The sequence below is a fragment of the Amphiura filiformis genome, chromosome 5, assembly GCF_039555335.1.
Source record: "Amphiura filiformis chromosome 5, Afil_fr2py, whole genome shotgun sequence".
Classification (NCBI taxonomy): domain Eukaryota; kingdom Metazoa; phylum Echinodermata; class Ophiuroidea; order Amphilepidida; family Amphiuridae; genus Amphiura; species Amphiura filiformis.
The window spans coordinates 22,885,831-22,906,288 of NC_092632.1; the positions used below are offsets into that span (position 1 = coordinate 22,885,831).

General features: G+C 37.6%; 1 protein-coding gene across 1 annotated transcript in view; it reads left to right on the forward strand.

Annotated features, from left to right (window-relative positions):
• The window catches only part of LOC140152809 (uncharacterized), a 172,665-nt gene that overhangs the window by 11,548 nt on the left and 140,659 nt on the right, over nt 1-20,458 (forward strand). Inside the window, 1 exon segment of the mRNA XM_072175309.1 lies at nt 20,251-20,334. Coding sequence (XP_072031410.1) covers nt 20,251-20,334 — 84 coding nt within the window.

Genomic DNA, 20,458 nt, shown 5'->3' on the forward strand with positions numbered 1-20,458 from the left:
GGGCAATCATCTATTTGTTGATTATTACGTGACTAAAGGTTGCGTTTTAATTGAAAATTCGCACGACATGCCACGTATTTATTGGCGGGACATCACTGAATCAAGATGGCATTACATTACTTCAAAATAGTGTAAGTGTCTTTTCTTTTCAACTTAGAAAACACCACATTTTATAACTTTGTGCTGATTATATATAACATTTTCGTTTGTATTTATTTTATACGTTCATATAAATCATATTTCGTCTATGTCTACATTCGTTGAAACAAATTAGATTATACTTATTATTTAACGAATGAATGCCTTAAAATAACGAAATGCAGTTTTGAAACTGCAATATGAGTATGAAAAGATCTTGGTGTCGTTATGGCGGGTATTTGAGTATCGGTTCATCGGTATGGCAAGGAAAAGATGTTTGTATCATTCGCAAGTCTAGCTCTGCGTTTTCAAACACGAAAATTAAAATGTTTTTCGCCATTTTGTTCTTCAGTATTCAAATCAAATTTAATTATGTTAATTATATGATTTATTCGCAGATTTGAAAATGTGTAAAACTATATATTTTGTTTGTAAGCTTTATCAATAAAGTAATGTAAAGTATGACAAGCATACGGTATATGTAAACAATTACCTTACCAGCAGACACAAAACGTTTTTAAAACGTTCGAAGGGGTTACGTTTTGGGTATTTGGTTTTGGTAAAAATAGTTTAATAAAATTAAATGTCTGGTTCTATAAAGATCATGAAAACGCTTTAAAACGTTTTGTAAACACAATTGCATGTAACAACATGATTAAAATGTTGTCATAATGTTACTGTAAAATATTTTTTGTACATTTTTTTTGGCATTGCCAATTTCGTCAAGATTTCGTTAACATTTTAGAATATTTTATAGTAAGTTTTCAAAAGTTGTTTTTGAATGGTATGAAAACGTTTTACCTTTTTATATACCCTTTATCATGTTTATATAACTCGAGACTTAAACGTTTTTGCCTTTTCTAACCTTTTGCGAATAATGTCGAAAACGAATTGTGTTTGCTGTGGCTGGGTTGTGGGTGAAAATGACCGTAATTTGTACAAACTTGCAAATCTTATCTATATTGTAATAATTGTATTATGTGCAATCATGCTGAACTTTGCCGTTATTCTTGCGGTTGTCGTTAATCGAATAACACGAGTGCACATCTCAATTGTTTCGCAAAGTTCATAACGTCGCGCTATTAATGTTTTGTAGATACGAGATATGATCTTGTGGCAACTGTGTATTTACGCGTATCTTTTAGCAATCAAAATATTCTATTTTGTCTATACATGCAATTTGTATTTGAGTGCATCTGTGGACTCCGTAGTCTGGACACGTAAAGGGGGATATAAATTTTCATCCACGAGCGATGGACGAAGACACAAGTCTTTCGCGATCTCCCGTTACCAAATTACGCTCAGAAGTGAATATGAAAATTATTATGACGAATATATTAAATTGAGTAATTTGGACAATGTTTCAACTTTTATTGAGCCACAATCACTCTTTCAAATGCATACATTAATAGTTTGTAAAGGGCCTTTGGTTGGCCAATATGGGCCCACGGCGGGGCCCACGGTCCATCAGGCCCGTCCACATGATCACCTGATGACTCACCAAGTGATACCAAACTGGTTTAACCCTTTTACCGATATACCACATCGGTAAGCAGAATCTTTGGTAATATCTCTGTACTAGTTATCTGTATGTCCACAGTGTTACATAAAGTGGTATTGTATACTCATTAAAACGTGACTAATCTGTTATTATTGTGCTGTTCGTTTACTAATGATTAAATGCTGCCCTCAAATTTACAGGGTTCATATTGGAGGTATCGTCCGTTTAAAACAAAGTGTAATTGCAGAATATAGCCCGTCCGGGCCATCAAACATAACCCTAAAACCCTAACCCTATATAACCCAAACCTGACTTTGAAGGCGGAATATTCCAAAACATCTATCCACGTTTAGTTTAGTAACTATTTGTTGTGAACTCTGTGAAAGAACCACTAACTTTACACTATTCAAGGAAAAAGAAACCTTTACAATAGGATTTCATAGGCACAGCCATGCTCAAAAATAGGATGAGTTGAAATAATGTTTACGAGTGGATATTCATACGTAGTGGTAGATAAAATGAATAAAGAGTTTAGCTTCAACACTACACTAATTTTCGCTCGTCTGGAACATTTTCACTAGGTCTGGCGTTTTCACTAGCGTCTTCAGCAGATGATAATCATCACAGCATCACCATCTACTGAAGACGATAGACCTAGTGAAAACATTTCCCTTTGATGTTAGCGCTATGAATAAGTGCCAGAATGACCACGCCCATGCCCTACATCCCAACCCACAACACCCCACCCATCCCAAACATCTATACATACTCACCCCCACACACCCACCCCACCCCACACACCCCCACACCCCCTTACCCCGGCCCCTACCACCCGGCTCCAACCCACTCCCACGTATAAAGGCAAAACAACAATACGAAAATAACAATACTTTCATCAAAGATATTCTGATAAACATGATAAATGGTATTGCCGAATCTGGTATGGTACGCTAACAAATTATGTATTTCCAAGTACAAATAGGCTATACTATCAGACAATAGGATTTTTTTAAAGATTATTACGCACACACCCACACACACCCCTACATTTACAGACATATAACAAATTAATATAAACAATTATATAGTATTATTACCGAGATGGCAAGACTGACATGGCAACGCAGTTGCCTCTATTCATATACACACCCCTCTATGCACTGCACCCTCTATCTATGTGAAACGAAAAACGATACGTTATAAAAGGTGTTGCAGCAACAGGTAAAACAACATTGTTACCGCATTGTTATTGTTTGAATAAAACAAAACAAAGAAACGACAAGCATAAAACGACAATATGCAAGTAAAAACAAACAGCAATCCTCCCCCCACCCTACATCTCTCACCTACAAAGACACGCGCAAAAACCCTTGTACACTTTTAATATTATTTTGACAATTAAATAGTAAAGGAGTTGCACCAAGTTGCATAGAGAATATAAAGCACGTGTAAAACTGCCCTCTATATTTGATAATGAAACCGCATTTGGTATTTAGAGAATCAAGCTACCAATATACGTTGTATGCTGATCGGAATCCACTCACGAGTATTATTTCTATCAGGGATGAGGACCGATGCATGGTGAAATACAAAACACACCAAAAAAGGTAACTACCTTAATGAATGACCATTATTCTAAAACAGTTTTATTCTATGCCAACTTTGGGATATATATTCGAAGCAGAATTTATTTCTGCGAATTACGACACCTATTTTGGTGCAATTGGCCCAATGTTGATGTCGCAGCGTACATTTAAATGAACGTAACGCAAGATTTGAAAGTTGCAGCAAAATCCTATGATGATATTGCCTTTTTTCAGTATCCATGGAAGAAAGTATGTTTGGCTCTCATTTGATTATTATTTTTGTTTCATGCACTTGCAGGAGATCAAAACACGTGATAATCAATACCGGTAACAATTGCCATTGTTCACATCATGTTTTAATACTAAATACAAGGCAATAGGATTTTGCTGCAACTTTCATATCCATATTCAATATTGGGGCAATTATTGCAACAAGTAAAATAAATTCTGCTTCCAATAATGCTTTTTACAAATTTGGTATACAATAACCTGTTTTGGAATAATGGTCATTCATTCAGAGGGTAGTTACTTTTTGATGTGTTGAAGTGTTTTAAAGTGTTGATTGCATTGTCGAATCATATTGTTGTCTCTGAAGTAAACTGGAATTGATAGCTATTAATAACGCTCCTTCCACGTTTTTATCTGGAACTTCTGCGGGTTAAGTTGGGAAAAGAAATTTAAAGAATAACAAGAAATGTCTTTAAAAAAGACAATGCCTCAAGAGATTCCAGCGGGCACCATCTGTTATTTGCCATAAGAGATACTTGAAATGCTAGCTTTAAGCCTAGTACAAGGAACTTATACGATGTCCTCATTCACAAACTGATACTATCTGTCCATCGCGCGTATAAGACTATTACCGTAAGGCAGCGTATTGAATGAATATTAAACAGTCAAGAATAAGCTCCGCCGCCCGCTGTTTCGGATCCCTCACTGTCTCCCAAAACATCAAAAGCGTTGCACGTATACTTACTTAAGACTGTCCTTTTTCACACAACGCTACAAAGTAAGGCCAACTTGCCTACAAATGGTCAAATTTTGGCACGAAATATCTCTGTGTAATCCTATGCAAGTCCCACATCACATCCATCACATCGATATCGGCGATCGTATTTTTTTTTTTGAAGTTTAGGCTAGGCTGGTTACCACCAGCGTCATGCGCGTGACGTGACACAGCTAAAATAATCAACCGGAAATCGGGGACCATTAAAACGTCAACAATTTCAAAATACGCAATGACAGTAAACTTAATGGCGAGCGGTCCGAATTTTGAGCCATACAAGTTTACGTGGTGAACTAGCTTTATTTAAGCCATCTTGCAATGGTAATAATTCTGATGTATTTAATGCAGGAATATACACACCCAGTTTTTGCCCACTTTGTACATAAATTTTAAATTTACACACCCAGTTTTTAAATTTACACACCCAAACCTTCTGATCCTGCCTAAGACCCTGCCTAGCATGGAGGACAGGCCTAGGCAAAATAAAAGCTTTTTTCTAATAATTTCTCCATAGCGTCATTTATGTCAACAAATTGTTCGCAAATCCACAGCAGGGTTGCAAATATACCATATGTCACTCGGAGTGCGACAATTTGTACAGATAAATTTATCACAGGTATTTTTCTATTAATTTGGCCATTCGTCTGCATATTACCAAAAATAATGCATTTTGGGCGACCGTTTCTCCTGAACGTTATTTATGTCGACAAATTGTTACGCAAATCCACCACAGGGTTGCAAATATACCATACGTCACTCGGAGTGCGACAATGTGTACAGATAAATTTATCACAGGTATTTTTCTATTAATTTGACCATTCGTGTGCATATTACCAAATATAACCCATTTTGGCCCACCGTTTCACCGCTGAACGTCATTTATTATGCGACAAATTGTTCGCAAATCCACCGGTTAGTTTTAAGAATATAATACATGGCATAAAATGTGACAATTTATCAAAATAAATTGATAATGAACGCTTTTGTGGATATTTGCCAATACAATTATACATCTGACATGTATATGAATTATGATTATGTCTTCAGGCTGTCTTCAGTCAGTAGGAATTCAGATGAGTACACATGCAGCTGAGACTAGTCAATGCTAGTCTCAGGTTGTAGTAAGCTACAAATTTCAAATGTAGGACTTGTTCTCATTGCTTACCTGTGTTTCACATCATATTTTGTGGTCAAAATGATTACAAATGTGTAATTTGCAATCATTTCCGACGGCTAGTAAGGATTTGAATGCACACTAAACCCCGGGCCGTGACACTCGTATTCAATCCCTGTATAAAAGTGAACGGCAGTTGACACATCGTAAGTTTGAGTGACAGTTGCTAGGCATTTTAAATACAAGATGGCGGATGTCGATCGAGTACGTGCTATTTTATCAGCAAAAATACAGCTGATTTAGCCAAATTCAACATGGGGTCATCGGTTATAATACTTTCCTAGCATATTGAGCTAACACCACAGCTACATGGTTTTTCACAATATACTAGTAATAAAATAAAGAAAATCTGTAAGCTTAAGACGAATATTACCGTACCTAGGTGAGATCGGGGTAATGTGGAACATATTTTTTGTCCAGCCCAAACAGGATTACGAAGCAAGCAAGGCAAAACGTAAGGTTTACAAGATACATATTTGGTGCATACGCACCAATATGAACCTCGCGCCAATCAACCTTTTTGTTCCTTATGACCGGAGGAAAAGTTCGACATATCGCACGACTCTGTAGGATATTTGATTAGAAAGATACAGAGTTAAGTGCACAAAGTACAATAAGTGACTATATCTCATTAACCAATGATCGTACAGATACGCGACCACTGAATTTTTTGTTCCTTATGACCAGACGAAAAGTTTGACATATCGCACGACTCTCTAGAATATTTGGTTAAAAAGATAGAGGGTTAAATGCACAAAATTGGAAAAGTAACTCTATCTCATTAACCAATGATCCTACAGATATGCCACCGCTGACTTCTTTGTTCCTTATGGCCAGAGGAAAAGTTTGACATATCGCACGACTCTGTGGGATATTTGGTTAAAAAGATAGAGGGTTAAGTACAGAAAGTAGAAAAAAGTGACTATATCTCATTAACCAATGATCCTACAGAGATGTGACCACTGACTTTTTGTTCCTTATGACCAGAGGAAAAGTTTGACATATCGCACGACTCTGTGGGATATTTGGTTAAAAAGATAGAGGGTTAAGTACACAAAGTAGAAAAAAGTGACTATATCTCATTAACCAATGATCCTACAGAGATGTGAACACTGACTTTTTTGTTCCTTATGACCAGAGGAAAAGTTTGACATATCGCACGACTCTGTGGGATATTTGGTTAAAAAGATAGAGGGTTAAGTACACAAAGTACAAAAAGTGACTATATCTCATTAACCAATGATCCTACAGAGATGTGACCACTGACTTTTTGTTCCTTATGACCAGAGGAAAAGTTTGACATATCGCACGACTCTGTGGGATATTTGGTTAAAAGATAGAGAGTTAAGTACAGAAAGTAGAAAAAAGTGACTATATCTCATTAACCAATGATCCTACAGAGATGTGACCACTGACTTTTTGTTCCTTATGACCAGAGGAAAAGTTTGACATTTGGCACGACTCTGTGGAATATTTGGTTAAAAAGATAGAGGGTTAAGTACAGAAAGTAGAAAAAAGTGACTATATCTCATTAACCAATGATCCTACAGAGATGTGACCACTGACTTTTTTGTTCCTTATGACCAGAGGAAAAGTTTGACATATCGCACGACTCTGTGGGATATTTGGTTAAAAAGATAGAGGGTTAAGTACACAAAGTACAAACAAGTGACTATATCTCATTAACCAATGATCCTACAGAGATGTGACCACTGACTTTTTGTTCCTTATGACCAGAGGAAAAGTTTGACATATCGCACGACTCTGTGGGATATTTGGTTAAAAGATAGAGGTTAAGTACACAAAGTACAAAAAGTGACTATATCTCATTAACCAATGATCCTACAGAGATGTGACCACTGACTTTTTGTTCCTTATGACCAGAGGAAAAGTTTGACATATCGCACGACTCTGTGGAATATTTGGTTAAAAAGATAGAGGGTTAAGTACAGAAAGTAGAAAAAGTGACTATATCTCATTAACCAATGATCCTACAGAGATGTGACAACTGACTTTTTGTTCTTTATGACCAGAGGAAAAGTTTGACATATCGCACGACTCTATGGGATATTTGGTTAAAAAGATAGAGGGTTAAGTACACAAAGTACAAAAAAGTGACTATATCTCATTAACCAATGATCCTACATAGATGTGACCACTGACTTTTTTGTTCCTTATGACCAGAGGAAAAGTTTGACATATCGCACGACTCTGTGGGATATTTGGTTAAAAAGATAGAGAGTTAAGTACAGAAAGTAGAAAAAAGTGACTATATCTCATTAACCAATGATCCTACAGAGATGTGACCACTGACTTTTTGTTCCTTATGACCAGAGGAAAAGTTTGACATATCGCACGACTCTGTGGAATATTTGGTTAAAAAGATAGAGGGTTAAATGCAAAAAGTAGAAAAAAGTGACTATATCTCATTAACCAATGATCCTACAGAGATGTGACCACTGACTTTTTGTTCCTTATGACCAGAGGAAAAGTTTGACATATCGCACGACTCTGTGGGATATTTGGTTAAAAAGATAGAGGGTTAAGTACACAAAGTACAAACAAGTGACTATATCTCATTAACCAATGATCCTACAGAGATGTGACCACTGACTTTTTGTTCCTTATGACCAGAGGAAAAGTTTGACATATCGCACGACTCTGTGGGATATTTGGTTAAAAAGATAGAGGGTTAAGTACACAAAGTACAAAAAAGTGACTATATCTCATTAACCAATGATCCTACAGAGATGTGACCACTGACTTTTTTGTTCCTTATGACCAGAGGAAAAGTTTGACATATCGCACGACTCTGTGGAATATTTGGTTAAAAAGATAGAGGGTTAAGTACAGAAAGTAGAAAAAAGTGACTATATCTCATTAACCAATGATCCTACAGAGATGCGACCACTGACTTTTTTGTTCCTTATGACCAGAGGAAAAGTTTGACATATCGCACGACTCTATGGGATATTTGGTTAAAAGATAGAGGGTTAAGTACACAAAGTACAAAAAGTGACTATATCTCATTAACCAATGATCCTACATAGATGTGACCACTGACTTTTTTGTTCCTTATGACCAGAGGAAAAGTTTGACATATCGCACGACTCTGTGGGATATTTGGTTAAAAGATAGAGGTTAAGTACACAAAGTACAAAAAAGGATGCAGCCAAAAATAGGAGCTTGTAGTCACCTGCTCCGCAGCCGACTGATGATTCCGCTTTGCCCCGTGTTCCACTTTGCCCCGGTCTCCCCTAAATATTCGTATCAGGCTGAACTATTTAGGTGCCGTTCACAAAATAATTCGACATTTTTGTAAGACGGGGGGTGCAGGCCCTCTAAATATCCGTAAAATCCTTCACATATACCTTATTTCAGATTAACTTCTTTAAAACAATAAAAACTTCACACATTCAAAGCTTTATATTCTTTTCAAAGTCCAGAATCAAGTCAAACATTTTTATAATCACTCTTCAAGGCAAACATTTTACTACAACCCCGTATAAAGAATTTATGACCGTCCCTGCCATTTTTTTTTTTTCTAATGCATAATTCATTAGCCCGAAATGCAGACTTATTGAGCATTTTGTACTGTAAGAACTTCGTGGCAACATGGAAAACGTAGCCCAAATGTACTTGACAGAATGATTTGTCATGGTAATCCGGCCATTATTTCGCCCAATAGTCGTGTTTCATGTTCCAATTCGAATACATACTGCTTTCGGCAGAAAAACGCTTAAAACAGGTGTAATTCTCGCGATTCACAATACAATGCGCCGCCAACGGTTGCTCTTGCTAGTCCAATTTTTGACCTCCAGGGTCTACATCGCCTTCTTAGCCGTCATTAGACTTTCAACAAAAGCATGATCAAAGGCATTCAACAAAAGCATGATTGCAATCTACCGCGACAGTTCGTCTCACACACATAACAAATGCACTACGATCAAATAGGTTGATGACAACATTTGATTGAATGGACTGCAATGCGCCATGATTACGGTGAATGACACCAGTTCAAATCCTTTGTTTGGAACCAATCGTTAAAAGCACGCAGGGCCTCTATTTTCGTGAAATGCTTTTTGGCGTGCATTAGCATGTAACATAATTATATTGAAATTGAAACACAACGACACGTTTCTGTGTTGTATTCGTATTACGTGGGCTTTGGATGTCGACATTTTCCCATGATGCACTGGATATTTTGGCCTCTCCCCAGCAACCGCTGGAGGCGCATTATATTGTGGATCGACCGAATTATTGGTGGAAATTACCAGAAGTGATTCTTAACTACCTCTCTGTTCTTGGTTATTCTTTTATGCTTGAATCGAGTGCATTTTTTTATTTTGGTAGTTGTGGTGCAACGTTTATTGCTAAACACGCTGTAACCAAAACATTATACCGTCCAGTTTGAAATGTTCTCGTTGTTGAGATTTTGTAATTTCATATTATTTTACATGTACATAATTTTATATATTGTATAGAATTAACTCAAAATAAGTTAAACAAACTTGACAAAATAGTTACATACTTCATTCACCTGTTTTATTTTGTCTTTTGGGCTCTTTTCACATTTTGTCAATATTTGAATACATTACAAACTCAATAAATTGTCCCTACAATATTTCAATTTTAGAAACGGGTTAACATTTTCACTGGAATCCAGTTTCGAAAATCCCACATCTGGTCCCATCTCAGATCCAACGTTTTCGAAGGGAAAATTTAATTTGGTTCTACCAAAGGTTCTTTTAAGCAGCATGGTGTATTATTGAATGCCCGGAGTGCCATTGTTTTAAACATCAACACAGTTCTAGCTGCAGAAGTGCCTCCACTTTCATCCAATATGATTGGATATCATATGAAGGTAAATCACATTGAAGGGAAGGAAGCGGCCACACAACTGGGTATGTCATCACTCGACAACGTGATCTTCACTGTGTCACCTCCTCTTCCAAGATTCCAAGATCAGAATATGTGTGTCTTTTCTGCTCTTGGAGATGCTATTGGAAGAAACCTGCATGCAGACTGCAACGAACATCTCAAATGCATGAGTGGACTCCCATGTGTGATGGCAATGGTGAGGACAAGAAGAAAGATGAAGTTAGTAGTCCTAAACATTGCTAAATATAATTCTGGATTTGTTAAGCCTGCTTTTCATGTCACTCCCTCCGCCACCATCTTTGCTCATAGTAAGTAATTCCTCTACATGCCATTTCCGTCGAGTTAGACAGCATCAACGGTTTTGTTATTCATTCTCAAGATTTTCATTAGAGAATGAATTTGGAGAAAACCTTCTCATAATTACAAACACTCGCTGAGCAGCAAGACCTTCCCTCTAAGCTTTTAATCCGATAAGCTGATTATCTATTTGTTTTCATGAATTGGAAGACATTCTTTGATGTATTACTGAGCTCAATCATCTAAAATTACTGGAGCGTGAGCCACCCAGGCTGGTGGCTCAGCATAGTATTTTATTAACAGAAGGTTTTCTCCAAATTCGTTTCCTAATGTATTTAGATTTCTCAGGTTTAGACATCATCCATCATCTAATCCCATGGTTCATGAAAGTGAATCTGTGTTGGTAGTTTGAGCCATGTATATAGTATAGTGTCCGGATCACTTCGAGGGTATGATCCGCAAGATGATTGGACGAAAAGTTCAGATATTGGCCCATGTGCGTGCTCCTGCGTTATATTTGGACTATGATGGATCCGTCCGGTTCGATAACAACTGTCAGAAATGCAAATATGTCATCCTCCTCTCCTTCAGTAGCGAATTCAATATCCTAATATAAGGAATTCAGATGGTCAGTAAAAGTTATAAAACTCCTGCGAACTACACTTTTTGAGATTGCAGTGTATGGCATCTACATAACGGTACCACTACAAGGGGGTAGGGCGCAGTTGTGAATGCTAAATATCACAAAAAAGGAAGAACCATTGCTGCGCTATGAAGTTTTTCATAGCCTATTCTCCAACGTGGTGGATCAAATATTGTTTAAGGCAAATTTCACACAGTCAGACAATCTGATATAAAGGAGTTATATCTAAGGGTGTTATCCTCCACTAGGCGAGGGATTTGTCAACCGGGATTGGTGTAAATAATGCAGTGACGTCATATAAACGTAGCTCATACCTCAAGGTCAAACGGCACCTGGTCAATGTAAGGAAACTTACATCATACAGAACGCTCCTTAAAAACACGATTTCAGGAACATAGCAGACTAAGTTTCACCAGATCGGAAAACATTCACATTGAATCTCTTGGACATTCTATGGACTAAGTCAAGATCTTGGACAAAGATGGTTTGTACCCGGCATTAAGGCAATATACATCAAAGAGAGTCTGTGATCTAGTATAAGATCACAAATGTCATGTCTCACTCTCTCTGATGAAACATGAAGTACCATCTGAAAGAAGTATTTTTTGTTTTTGTTTGGAACAAAAGTTTAAATCCCAGTCCCAATATTGTTATCGTTGATGGTCCTGTCTATTACCCAGTCAGTAACATTAAGAAACAAAACTCCAGACACGTAACTCCTGTTTTTATTCAAAACCACTCTGTAAACTAGTCTGTATACTCACTATCAGTATACATCGGTTTGACTATGTTGGTAATTTGTCTTGGTGTGTTGAATCAAAAGCTTTTTCAAAGTCGATAACAGTGCCGTGCAATGATGATTGCCACTCGATGAATTGCTCAATGATATTTCTCCAAATGAAGTTCAGTTCGGATGTACCATTTCCATTATGAAATTTAGCCTGCTTAAGTCTTAGCTTCATATTAATCCTTTTATTAATTCAGTTAATCCCTACTAAATACTTCGTTGGCTATATGAAGCAGCTTTAGCTAGCTGTATCCTTCTCCCGTTTCCACAATCAGTTAGATTTGCTTGGCCAATTTCACCATCAGACTGTCCTTCCCGTCAGTGGTATTCTTTCTTGCTTTCATACCTAAACCTAAGTTGTCCTTTTCATTACAATGTATTTAAACCATTCCTTTTGGGGACGTATGATAGCTTCTGTTTCAGAAAGAGTTGTTAGATCTTCCGATCACGTGATAGAGTGATATAGTTTCTGCTAGAGATCTTTTAAATTTCTTGTTGCACAGTCTGCCTTCATAAGATTCAACCACCTTTCGGCTGGTGTTCCACGTGGTCTGCCAATCTACATCAGGGAAACAATTTCGGCGAGAATCAGAGAATCGATTCTCGTAACGATTCTACCATACCTAATTTGCAAGAATCAAAATTGATTCGTGTAAAAACAACATGTGGGTAACTAGATGACAATCAAATATGTGATGAGAATCGGAATTGATCCTAAGCTGTCCTCGTTGGAGGTCATAAATATGTTGGTCCGGGATATCTTGATGGGTGCATCCTCTTGCTATGGCCAAGGTATTTTAACCTCTTAAAGATCACTTTCTGTCAATTACTGTCCCACTCTTCCTCTGATAATTTGTTCCTGATTTTATCCAGTCGGGTGTGTTATTGTTTGTTATTGTAGTCTGTAATATGATCCCTGTGTCTGATCTTCATTTCTTATCCGTTTCCATTAAGGTTTACCCCCAACGATCGAATAGACCGGTGGCGTCTCATATCAATCAAACTGTCGGTGATGATCTGAATTTCGTAGTAATTAGTATCCATTATTCTGCTCCGTAGGTGGAAATAGGAAGAATGAGTATACTTTGTAAGTGTTCTTGAGATGTCATGATTGGTCCAGATGATGCTCGTTAGTCTACTAAATGCCCGGGCTGCCCATCTGGTACGCCTCTTTACCTTTCCATGTACTGTTGAAACACTACTGCTAAGGAAAACAAACTCTTCTATTTTGTCAATGGTTACCTCTACTCGGATAATTTAATTCCCCATTGCCAACTTTCTTTAGCTCATTTGTGGATCAGAGTTGCAGTTCCTCAAATTCAAGTTCCATGAGGGTTGCATCATCAGCATAAAGTGTATTGATGTACATGGCACCCATATCCTGATTCCGGTACTAAGGTTCTGGACATCTTACATATTAACAAATTCTAAGAATATGTTGAATAAACATGGAGAGACGGCATCCCTGTCTTACGCCGCCTAAACAGTCAAACCCATTCGGTGAGTTTGCCGTTAACCATTAAGGAATTTACACCAAAGAAGGGTGCGTGCAGTGCTTTCTTTCACATTCGGTTGAACGTGTAGCAGGTGGCACATGGTCAGGTATCCTGTGCTTTTGTACATTAATGCTCCTGCTCAGGTTAAGGTTAGGATTCGGCTATACCAATGGTGCACAGAGCACTATGATAAGTTACCTACCTACCAGTCAGCGTCATGCATTTCTAGACCTACTGCCTGGCTCAAGAGATGCTTCCAAGTCCTACGATCCAGAGCAGAGGATGATTTAAGGAAGCCCCATCATGCACTGTAAAAGTGTTATCACTAGAGTTTCAACTGCCACTTTACTTTTCAAATCCCATTGAACTCTGTGCAAAAGATGTTGTTTTAGAATTGCCCGTGTGTCGTCATTACTTGGTCGATTTTAGATCTAAAGTGATGTATGCATGAAGGATAATTCACACCTTCTGTAGATAACATAAAATGTGAAATCGACCAACCTTGTGAAGGTGTTTTTATTGTAAATATATCTGTCCAAATTCAAATTTAACCATGCACGTGTGTATGCAGTGGGCGGACAGTGGTGTCATGTTCACTCACACAGCTGCGCTAACCGCAAGACTTCTGGGAAGTGCTTAAATCATCCTCTGGATCCAGAGCTGCAACCTCAGCCTCCTTTACAGTCCACCCTAGGTCCACCTCTCCATGGTGTCTTTGGACGAGCAGGTTTGCGTCTCCCATGGGTTGGCTTCCAAAGGTAGAGCCTCTTGGGAATGCGGTCTTTATCCATTCACTGCAGATGTCCAAACCACTGTAGGCGGTGTTTTCGGATGAGCAATGTGAGTTCGGGCTGTTTGGTCTTAGATCGTTTATGGCTGTTAGGTATATATTGTGACCATATCACGCAAAGGATTTTACGTTGCGGCGCATGTCAAAAGCATTCAGTCTAGTCTCATCCCACTTTGTGTGCAACACTCAGCAGCATAGAGAAGCATAGAGGAGTGTGGAAAGTACACAAGCATTGTAGAACTTCAACTTGGTCTCCAGGTTGATGTTACGATCCTTCCACATCCACACTTTGTCCAACTCTCCGAAGGCTCATTTGGCTCTGCCAATTCTGTTGTTCAGCTCTTTGGTATTAGACCCGTCAGCATTGCAGTAAGCACCAAGATACTTGAAGTGGTCGACTACTTTAACAACACCTTCATTGCCTAGAGGGTACAGCTGGTCTTCTTATAGCTCATTTGTAGTCCTAATTTGCTAGCAGTAACACAGATGGCTTCAGTTGTCTCCGTTATCTTGGCATAAGTCTCTTCAAAGAGAGCTATATCATCAGCATAACCCAGGTCGGCCAACATTTCTTCTGAATATCTTGAACTCCTCCTTGGCAGCAGGATTAATCCTCTGTTGTTTTCATCAACTGCCCTCTTCATGATGAAGTCAATAGCCAAGCTAAAGAGTAATGGAGACCAGATATCACCAGTGATGATCTTGAACCAGCTAGAAAGGAAACCTTCTGTTTTTACTGCACAGGTTGTGTCCTGATATGAATTCTCCTAATGAGGTTGATTAGAAGGGATTCCGTAGATGCGGAGGATTTCCCAAAGGGAGTACATGTGCACCGAGTCGAAGGCAATGAAATTGATGATGCATGGTAGCTGTTGGTCCAGGCACTTCTTAATGATCTGGTTTAGGCTGAAGATTTGGTCTTGACAAGAACGGCCTTTTCTGAAGCCTGCCTGGTTGTCTCTCATTCTCAGGTCCAATTCATCCTTAACTCTCTGGAGTAGAATGGTGGAGAAGACTTTCCCAGCGATGTCAATGAGGGTGATGCCTCGGTTGTTACTGCAGTAGGTAAGGTCTCCCTTCTTTGGCAAGGGTAGTATTATGCCTTTTCCACACTCTGCTGGTGTAACCTCGTTCTTCCATACATGCTGGCATATTCTTTGATGGCATCTCCACCATCCTTTAGGATTTCGGGAGTGATGTTGTCTACTCCCGGAGCGTTTTAGTAGACTAAGGGCTTTATCAACCTCCTCCCTAACTGGTAGCTCCATATTGATGGTTAGTTCTTGTGTATGGGTGAAGACAGAGAAATCTATGGTTTCTTCAGGATCTTTAGCATTGAGCAGAACTTCAAAGTATTTAGACCATCTCTGAAGTCGTGCAGCTTCATTCTTGATGATGTTGCCATTGGCACCTCTTATCTGTGATGCTTTCCTGTAGGATTTTCCAATTAGAATGTTCTTCTTTTGGTATAGCTCTCTCATGTTGTTACTTCTGGCAACAGACTCAAGGTCATCAGCAATCTTACTGTACCAGGCTTTCTTGTCATTCCTTAGGCTTGTTCTTGTTTGCATATTGAGCTCACAATAGTCACTGCCAAGAGATGGCTTGGCCCTCTTTCTCCTTGATATCAATTCCCTCGATTCAGAGGATATCCACTCTACGGTTTTCCTTTGCGGTATCCGAGATGTTCTCCTGCAGCTGCGTTCACAGTATCAGTGAAATTGCCCCACTCTTCATTAATGTCAGAGGCGTCATCCAATTCAGCAAGGATTTGGAATTTGCCGCCGATAGTAGCATTGAAGATTGCATGTATGTCTTTGTTCAACAGATTTGAGGAGTTGAACTTCAGCTGCTTCTTCTGTTGTTTTAGGACTGTGAGAGATAAGCGAACGGTTGTAATTGCAAGATTGCACTGCCAATATCCGCCCTCTACACACTCTAATATCGTTTAGTGAGTTTCTCCATTTTCTGTTAACCACGGTGTGGTCGATCTGGTTCACTGTTTTACCATCTGGAGAGTTCCATGTCAGCTTGTGGATGTTCTTGTGTCCGAGGGACAAGTGAGGAGCCGACAACTAGGTCATGTGCGAGGCAGAAAGTCAGAAGTCTGAAGCCATTGTCATTAAGGGCTCCTACAGCATGGCAGCAAGCGCAGGTTTCACATGTGCTCACATCATCTCCTAGTTGGGCATTCATGTCGCCAACTACAATTGTATGTCATGATATTGGATATCACATCATCCAGTTGGTAGTAGAAAGCATCCTTATTTGCAACATCACCAGGACTTTTTATCACTGATGATAAGTTGATATCTTATAGCCGTGGGATCACCCTATACGCTGTACTGATAGTGTTATGGTCATAGCAAACCTAGCGGAAACCATCATCGCAAATATAAGACAAAATTACACCAAAATTAATTCCACTGCGTCTTCTACAAACTTTGTTTTACGTTGTCTGCATGCAGATAGCTCTATCTACAAGCACGGAGACCAACACTCGAGCGTGCTTAACTCGTGACTTCACATTGCATGTGCAGTCGCCATTATATTTGTGATGTTGTGAAAAAGATCATGGACTTTCAAGTAAATCATGAAATTTTAATATCAGAATATCTTTCAACCAGGTTTTAATGTCTGCAGTAGATATTGGTACAAACTATATAATTGATATAAAATCCAAGCATAAAACCGCGTCAGGTGAGCAAGATTTGAGGCCGCTAAGACCGATCATAAATATATATAGGCCTACATTTTGCTGTTATTATCAATTAACCGTTTATGTCAATATAAAATTATTATGTTTCTAAATGACATTGAATTAAATATAAAAGTGATATGAAAATCCAAGTATAAAACCCCGTGGTGAGCAGGAGGCCGCTAAGACCAATAAATAAACATGGTAAAATAAATGAATACTTTTCGCTGGTATTATTAATCAACGGGTTTATGTCAATATAAAAATTATATTGTATATTTTGTTTAGAAGTTAACATTTTCTTGTTGACATTGAATTGAACCTTTTTTAAAACTTTTTTTATGATAAATAATTGGTTATTGATATACTTAATCATGATTGTGACATTTTGACATACCATGGTGGCATGATTCTCTTTTATGTGGCACTACACTGCAAAAACAAGTGTTCATATTTAAACACCATATTGTGTTTATCAGAGCAACACTTAATAAACACATAATTCATGTTAATGGTCTAACACTAATGTTAATTTTTCTAACACTAATGTTCATAAATTAACACTTGGTGTTATATTACAAACATTGCTGTTATTATCAATTAACCGTTTATGTCAATATAAAATTATTATGTTTCTAAATGACATTGAATTAAATATAAAAGTGATATGAAAATCCAAGTATAAAACCCCGTGGTGAGCAGGAGGCCGCTATAAAGACCAATAAATAAATGGTAAAATAAATGAATACTTTTCGCTGGTATTATTAATCAACGGGTTTATGTCAATATAAAAATTATATTGTATATTTTGTTTAGAAGTTAACATTTTCTTGTTGACATTGACTTGAACTTTTTTTAAAACTTTTTTTATGATAAATAATTGGTTATTAATATACTTAATCATGATTGTGACATTTTGACATACCATGGTGGCATGATTCTGTGGCACTATGAACCAATCCTGCTAGATCATCAAAGTCCAAGAAGACTGCAAGTTCACAACATATTCCTGATTATGCCCATGGAGGTCCGCAAACACAAAAATGTTCTTGAAACGTTCTAATTTACATGTCAAAAACGCGTGTTGGTTTTGGTCAAAACGTTTTAATAAACTGTTGGTTATATAAAGGTCATGATAACATTTTAAAAACGTTTTATATGAAAATAAACCCACCACAACATTTTAAAAAAATTTTAAAAATGTTGTTAAAATATTATTCTGAAATATTGTTCAGCTCTTACTAATATTATGTTCGAATGTTTTTGCATCAGGTTTTCAAAAAAGGTTTATGAATGTTGTTAAAGCGTTTTTTACCAACTCGACATTTAAACGTTTTCTATAGAACGTTTTGTGTTTGCTGGCCGGTAGTTGATTAATGTATATGGTTTTGCATTTATTCTAAACTTGATACAGATTGTTATAAGACGAAGAAAAGAAATGATAAAATTTATAATAATAATAATAATAATAATAATAATAATAATAATAATAATAATAATAATAATAATAATAATAACAATAATAATAATAATGGTGATGATGATGATGATGATGATGATGATGATGATGATGATGATGATGATGATAATGATAATAATAATTATAATGGTGGTTGTGGACTTGTGGAGTAATACTAACACTAATACTAACAACATCAACAACCTCATCGTAGCAAAAAACAATGAATCTGTTTTGTTTGTTTATTTGTTTACCCAAGTTGGGCCGTGAGAATTCTTCCAAATTAAATATGAAAGTCAAATGACAGATACAAATTATCTATGCCACTAAAATGTTTGCAGAAATAAACATACGGTATACCATTAAATAATTACAATCCATTTAAAAATAAATAATTCAAAATAAATAAATAATTCAAAATAATTGAATTTGAAATTATATGACCGCTGCAAAGTGCAACACATTTACGCTGTAACTGGACGGCTGACTGGTCAGTTGTGTGGGCGTGGTCAATGAGCAATAGCGATCAACTTGTGCAAACGGGAAATTCCCTAAAATAGGCTCGTGCGCTAAAACATAAAATATTCGACTCAATATCTCGGGAAACCGCATCCTCATGATGTAACAAGTGCAACATATTATTTTATAACATAAATTCATGTAAATAATAAGGAAGGTATCATATTTCATATTGGTAGAGTCGGTAGACCACATTTAGAGTTCTGGCGACTGACACAGATTCTTCATTCAGCAGGTAGAATGTCGTGCTGCTTAGAAATATTACTCCCTCTGATAATTTATGAAAAAATATGCGCAAGCTATCAGCGCCATTCAATCAAAATATCATAGCCATCGGTTTGACAAAATAGCTGCATAATTCCATATGCTATGAAGGTGTTTTTCTTGGCATACGCTGTATTAGAAATTGCTCAGTTTCATGCCATTTTTACGGGCGTAAGAATTTGTAATATAATAGCCATTGATTAGCTTTCCTGGCAAGGTCACGCACAGGTGCATTTGGTTCATTTCTGTGACGTCAAGTTCAACCAATCGGCAACGTTGTTTACTTGTGGCGCTAATACACGCTGTATATGCGCTGCACGTACTGAATACTTAGCTACTGCGCTGGGCTTTGAATGTACTACTGAATGTTGTTATGTATGGGGTCTGTTCGGCTCGCCAAACTACATCGAGGGAAGTTGCGATGCCTGAACAGATCTAAAACCCACCCTGATTTCAACATAACACAAGTGATCAACCACAGTATGTCATTCTACGTTACATCTGGATGAGGTATTTTCTTGCAAGTTGAGGTGTCTTAGAAATGAATGTCACGCCAGCAACCAGCATGAGTAGCGCTATTCCAATCAGTGCCGAAGTTCAGGCCGCAGCCGTCAGGTAAACTAAGCACGTAGTCCTTATTCTTCCAAAAAATGTTTGTACGTGAGGGATTCACCCATAAATGGCTGAGTCTTAAAATAAGTTTATGCTAGCATGGTATAGCAAGCCAATCGTTGTATGTTAATTGTGTACGTCTGGCATAGTATGCCCTACACGTGAATTTGCCCTACTAAGATGAAACGTGCCATTTCTCATTTCACAATTGAAAGTGAACGTGTAAATGTGAACGTGGATGTTCACCAATTCTTAACAAATTTCACGCACACATTAATAATTCTGTTTAGGGGTTTCCCCATCTAATCATCACTTGAGAGTGAAGCTGTGTGACAGGTTGAGGTCATAAGTTGGCTGCTAAAAGTTGTGTGTTTTGTTGTTTTTTATCCATCCTCTTTGCAGTGCTGCCAGTCATCATCATCATCATCACTTGGTAGATACTTCTGGATATGTGGACAATGAAACTTGGAGTGTGAAAAATGCAAGGTAAGTGATGTAAAGAAATGACTGTCAAGAGTAGTTCTACTAAAGAGTAGGAGTTGACGCAAGTATTTTGGTCCCCTCCCCTGTGTCTAAAGGGTGGTTGTGAGTCAATCCTGGGGAACATGGG